This window comes from Nicotiana tomentosiformis, chromosome 7 (assembly GCF_000390325.3).
Source record: "Nicotiana tomentosiformis chromosome 7, ASM39032v3, whole genome shotgun sequence".
Lineage (NCBI taxonomy): Eukaryota > Viridiplantae > Streptophyta > Magnoliopsida > Solanales > Solanaceae > Nicotiana > Nicotiana tomentosiformis.
In genome coordinates this window covers 128,573,818-128,578,831 of record NC_090818.1, presented here as the reverse complement: position 1 = coordinate 128,578,831, position 5,014 = coordinate 128,573,818, and the positions used below count along the sequence as shown (strand labels likewise).

The window sequence follows — 5,014 nt, the reverse complement described above, 5'->3', positions numbered from 1 at the left end:
GTGGACAAATGCAAAACACAATATACCTACTCAATAATCATATACATATATAATATATCGCTAATAGGAATTATTTTTTGAAACGTTCCCAATAAGCCAACATGAACTGAAATCTTCTATTTTGATGAAGTTTTTTTTTCTTTTTTTGCGTCAACAAACTTATGAGACTGTACAAAAACACAGTAAGTAATTTCAACTACGAGCTAAACAATGTTTTCAAGTAGATTCATTTCAAGAAACAATATCCCAGCAGTTCAACTTAAAAGACTTAATGTATGTGAGCAAGACTTGTCTCTTTGACGATTTCTGATTTTTTTTAAATTTTAAATTTGAATGAATTTTCTTTGGCCCACGGGTCTGCCCTGGCCCAACCTCGATCAAGCCTCCAGGATCGGCAAGCTAATTTGGGTCGGGCCTATAAACCTTACTTTTTAATGGGTTAGAAAAATTTTAACCCAATTGGCCTATCCAAGTAGTGGATTGTGTTAGACGTAAATATAGTATGGGGTGCCCTATTTGATCGTCCCTTTTTAATTTGTACCCGTTTTATTTTTCCGTTTGCATTCGTACCCGTTTTTTTTTGTTAAAAGTGTTTTAAAAAGACGATTTTGCCCTTCTTTAATAAACGACTATTGATAAAACTGTAGACTGCAGGACAAAACTTCGCCATGTTTTGGAATGGAGTTTTAGCAAATGAACTAAATAATTTCAGCATGCATTAGCAAAAACTTATTAGAAAATTACAGCAAGACTAAAACTTAAGCATGTTTAGTCTAAAATTTTAGTAAATGAACTAAAAAACTTCAGTTTGTTTAGACTGAAATTTCAGATAAATCTCATGACAAAATCGTAGACCGCAGGACAAAATTTCAGCATGTTTTGGTATGAAATTTTAGCAAATGAACTAAATAACTTCAGCATGCATTAGCAAAAACTCATTAGAAAATTACATACTGTAAGACAAAAACTTAAACATTTTTAGTTTGAAGTTTTAACAAAAGAACTAAAAAATTTCAGCTTGTTTAGACTGAAGTTTCGGATAAAACTCATGACAAAACCGTAGACTGCAGGACAAAACTTCAGCATGTTTTGGTATGAACTTTTAGCAAATGAACTAAATAACTTCAGCATGCATTAGCAAAAACTCATTAAAAAATTACATACTGCAAGACAAAAACTTAAACATGTTTAGTCTGAAGTTTTAGCAAAAGAACTAAAAAATTTCAGCATAATTAGACTGAAATTTAGGATAAAACTCATGACAAAACTGTAGACCGCAGGATAAATAACTTTAGAATGCATTAGCATAAAGTTTTAGCTTCAATGTGAAAATTTTCACGAATGAAGTTGCAGATCACGCGATTAATGCGTGATGTAGGTTTTATATCTTTTGTCAGGGGTATAATTGTCATATTATTACGGATTCTTTGTCAGCTGGCTACCAAATCAATAATTTTTAAAAATAAGGTATAAGTTAAAAGATGGCACAAATATATGGTACTGCTGCAAATCCCCGTGTTAGACTGACCTCATGGGCGAAGCCTATTTTGATGGTTCTAAATATAATTTATTATGTCTAAGGTGTTGATTGAAATTGGGTGAATGGTTTCAAGTGATAAAGCTTTTACGGTTAAGGCATAATAATGTTACACATACTGAACTATTACTGCAAAAAGATAAATGAAAAGCTAGTAAAAGAGAATGCAAGCGCAAACTAAAGTAGACAATATAAAAAGAGTCCGTTTTCAATCAATGACCAATATAACCTAAATTAAAACTTCCTTCGTAAGTATTCTTATTTACTTCTCCACCTTAACTACATAAAGGACTGTTTTGCTAATTGATTAACTAATTATTTGAACTAATAATATCTCTCGGTATATTTTCCTGTCACCCAAAATATAAGAAAGCGAAAGGGAACATATAATATCTGCAATATTTAGAGCATATATGGTATCCCAATATTCTATACCACACTTGTACATGGACGGAAACAATAGAGTCCCAATTTGTTCACAGTTGTACACGGACAGAGGCAATGGAGTCCCAATTCTTTCACAATTGTATTTTACTAACGGGTATCAAAATATAAAAAATATAAATCCAAAAAAGCAAGGGGTATCAATATGTAAGTATATACACACACATACACATTAATTTTATTTTTTTACCTAACTATACAGTATATCCGACGAAAGAGTGTCTGATACCCCTGCCACTGCATACACAGACAAAAGCAACCTATGTAAAAGCGCATAGACGCACACAAAAGGCAAAACAGACACATACACGCACACAACTATGAGGAGGAAGAAGTAGTTAGACGTTAACTTAAATAGCTATCCACCCAACAACTTATAGTCTAGCAGATATATATTTATGTATAATCAATGTATAATATGTATATAACTGTATATAATCATTGTATAGGCTACTTGAGAAAAGATCCCGAACTACTATTTATAAGAAGGGCTCGTTTCCATCTAATGGTACGTTTAATTAGAACAATATTAGGTAAAAATTGGACTAATTTGATACTAGAATTATATATCATACCATTAGATTCAGGGGCGGATCCACGTGCAATCAAGGGGGTTCATATGAATCCGCTTCGTCAAAAAATAATACTGTATATATATGTATATCTTCTCTTTCTCCGAAGATATTTCATTATAAAATATATATTGAACTCACATTGTTTAAGGAAAAAGTCCAGCCCAATGGTGAAAAAGTTCAAATTTTAGAAGGGTCTTGAGTTTGAAACCAATTAGCAACATAACATGCACGTACTATTCTTTTCCTATTTAGATACAACGACACAAATTCTTTTTTTGTCTATTTTTAGAAGGGTCTTGAGTTCGAAACCAATCAGCAACATAACGCGCACGTACTATTCTATTCCTATTTAGATACAACCACACAAATCTTTTTTTTCTCTATTTTTAGACTAGGAAAGCTTTTTTATATATACACAATTAGAGAAGGAGAACTACACTGTTTTACTTCTTTGCCTTAATTAGTTTGTGATTAGATTTTTATTGCTAATCTAGAATTATTAATTTTTTTAATAATTTGTGACTTTCAGTAAATAAATTGACTGCCTTCTTAGTTAATTAGTTTGTGTAGAGCCATAAAATTCTATTCCATTTACTTTTTTTTTCTCAATATTCCATCAATTTGTGTTTACATATTCTTAATGACTTAAATTGCTCTTTGCCAATTAATCTAAGTTTTAAGTTAGTTACAATGAAAGTATCATGATGTTAGTTAAATTTGAGTTTAGTTTAATTCTTGTTTGTGATGCTTTAAGTTTAAATATATTTATTAAATTATTGTCCTAATTTGAATTTTTAATTTGATAATCAAAATTTAAAATTTGATTTACTTTTCAGTATCTTCCAAATTGCCACAATCAAGTTCATACTCTCAAATTTCTCCTGTATGGAAGAAATTTTGAACCAATTAAAATAGCAACCCCATTCTTCTAACAAAAATAAAGGCAAAAAGTAAGTCTAAATTTTTTAAAAACTGATCCAAAAGAAAAAATATCCATTAAGGACTATCGTCCAAGTGAGCTTGACGAGTTTAGAAGAGCATGCCTCCGATAGAGTCCTTACCAATCCCGAAACCATAAATTTCCTCAAAGAAAATAGTTTTAATAATGTATTTTAATTTTTAATGTTAATAACAATTTATTTTGTTGAGTTCTTAATATATTTCTTCTTCACGTGTTAAACTCGCTTGATGAAAATAGATTACTCGTAAAACATAACAACTAACACACAAATATTCATGGATGCAACACTACTTTAAACATTAAACTGGCTAACATAAAATTTTACTTCAACAATTTTTAATCTATCTAATAAACGAAACCATAACCCATCCAAATTTGTCTAAATTTTCAACAAAATTAGGAAAAAAAAGGAGAATCAAACCTTTCTCCAAATAAATTCATGACCTCAGAAGTTTTAATTTTCCTCTCTAAAATATTCTTATTACCAAAAATATACTACTTCTAAAACAAAAACAAAAAATAATAAAAAAAAAAGCCAAAAAAAAAATAAAAAAATTTAAAGAAGTATTTCTCTTCTTTTTTTCCTTCTATTTTCCTTTTCCTTGCAAACCAAGTTTTCTCACAACATCTCTTGTGATCTCCTAACACAACGTTTAACTTTCTTCACAAACTCATCCCGATTATCTCTCCATTCCTTAGCAGCATCAACATTCGCCGGAGATTCATCGTTCGGACTCGAAAGCATCGATATAATACTCAACATAATACTCTCAACCGTATGAACCGGCGTCCAACGTTCACTAGCAAGTTCATAAAAATTCGGATCATCACCGGGCGGGTGTAGAATCGATATACAAACCCGACCGTCAGAATACACGTTAGGATGCCAGATTTCAGTCGTGAATTTAACTTCCGGTGGGTTATTTGGATAATCCGGAGGAAAAATCATGGTAGCGTTAAAAAAACCGCCGTCAAATAGGGTTTCGGGTGGACCAATAATGGTAATGCTCCACTCGAAAACGTTGTTTTCGTCGACTAAACCGGCGGAGAAACCGTCAACCGGATGCCGGTTTAGGTCTTTGAGTTGTTTTTGGAGGAGAAGAGCGGCTTGTGAAGCCATTGTTTTACAAAGAGAAAGGGAAAAAGAAAAGGTAGAGAATATGAGAAGAAGAGTCCTTCTTTTGGGAGCTATATATATAAGGATGGATTTTTTTTAAAAAAATATTGTTTTTATTTATTTTTGAGTGAGAGTAAGTCCGTAAATAACTGGGAGATGAGAGGTAGAAAAAAAGGAGAATTATTAGTTGAATGGGAATCTTACACCTAAATAATGTAAGATAAAAAAAACCTTAATATGAGTAAAAAAGATTCCATTGGAGAATGGGAAGGAAAGGAGTAGTGGGAATTAAACCCGCGCCTATAATATATTCCTAGTTTGTATTAAATTCTAATTTTACTTTAACTCTAATAAATATGGAGAGAAATTAATTTGGTGAA

The 5,014-nt window shown here is 31.4% G+C and overlaps 1 protein-coding gene across 1 annotated transcript; it reads right to left on the bottom strand.

Annotated features, from left to right (window-relative positions):
- Nucleotides 1-3,789: 3,789 nt before the first annotated feature.
- Nucleotides 3,790-4,686, bottom strand: LOC104085658 (ubiquitin-conjugating enzyme E2 7-like). The gene has a single exon (XM_009589748.4). The coding sequence runs from the start codon at nt 4,635-4,637 to the stop codon at nt 4,137-4,139; it is 501 nt and encodes a 166-aa protein (XP_009588043.1). The 5' UTR covers nt 4,638-4,686; the 3' UTR covers nt 3,790-4,136.
- Nucleotides 4,687-5,014: the final 328 nt, after the last annotated feature.

Coding starts and splice junctions, on each gene's coding strand:
- LOC104085658 (XM_009589748.4), bottom strand. CDS start 4,637: ATGGCTTCACAAGCCGCTCTTCTCCTCCAAAAACAACTCAAAGACCTA.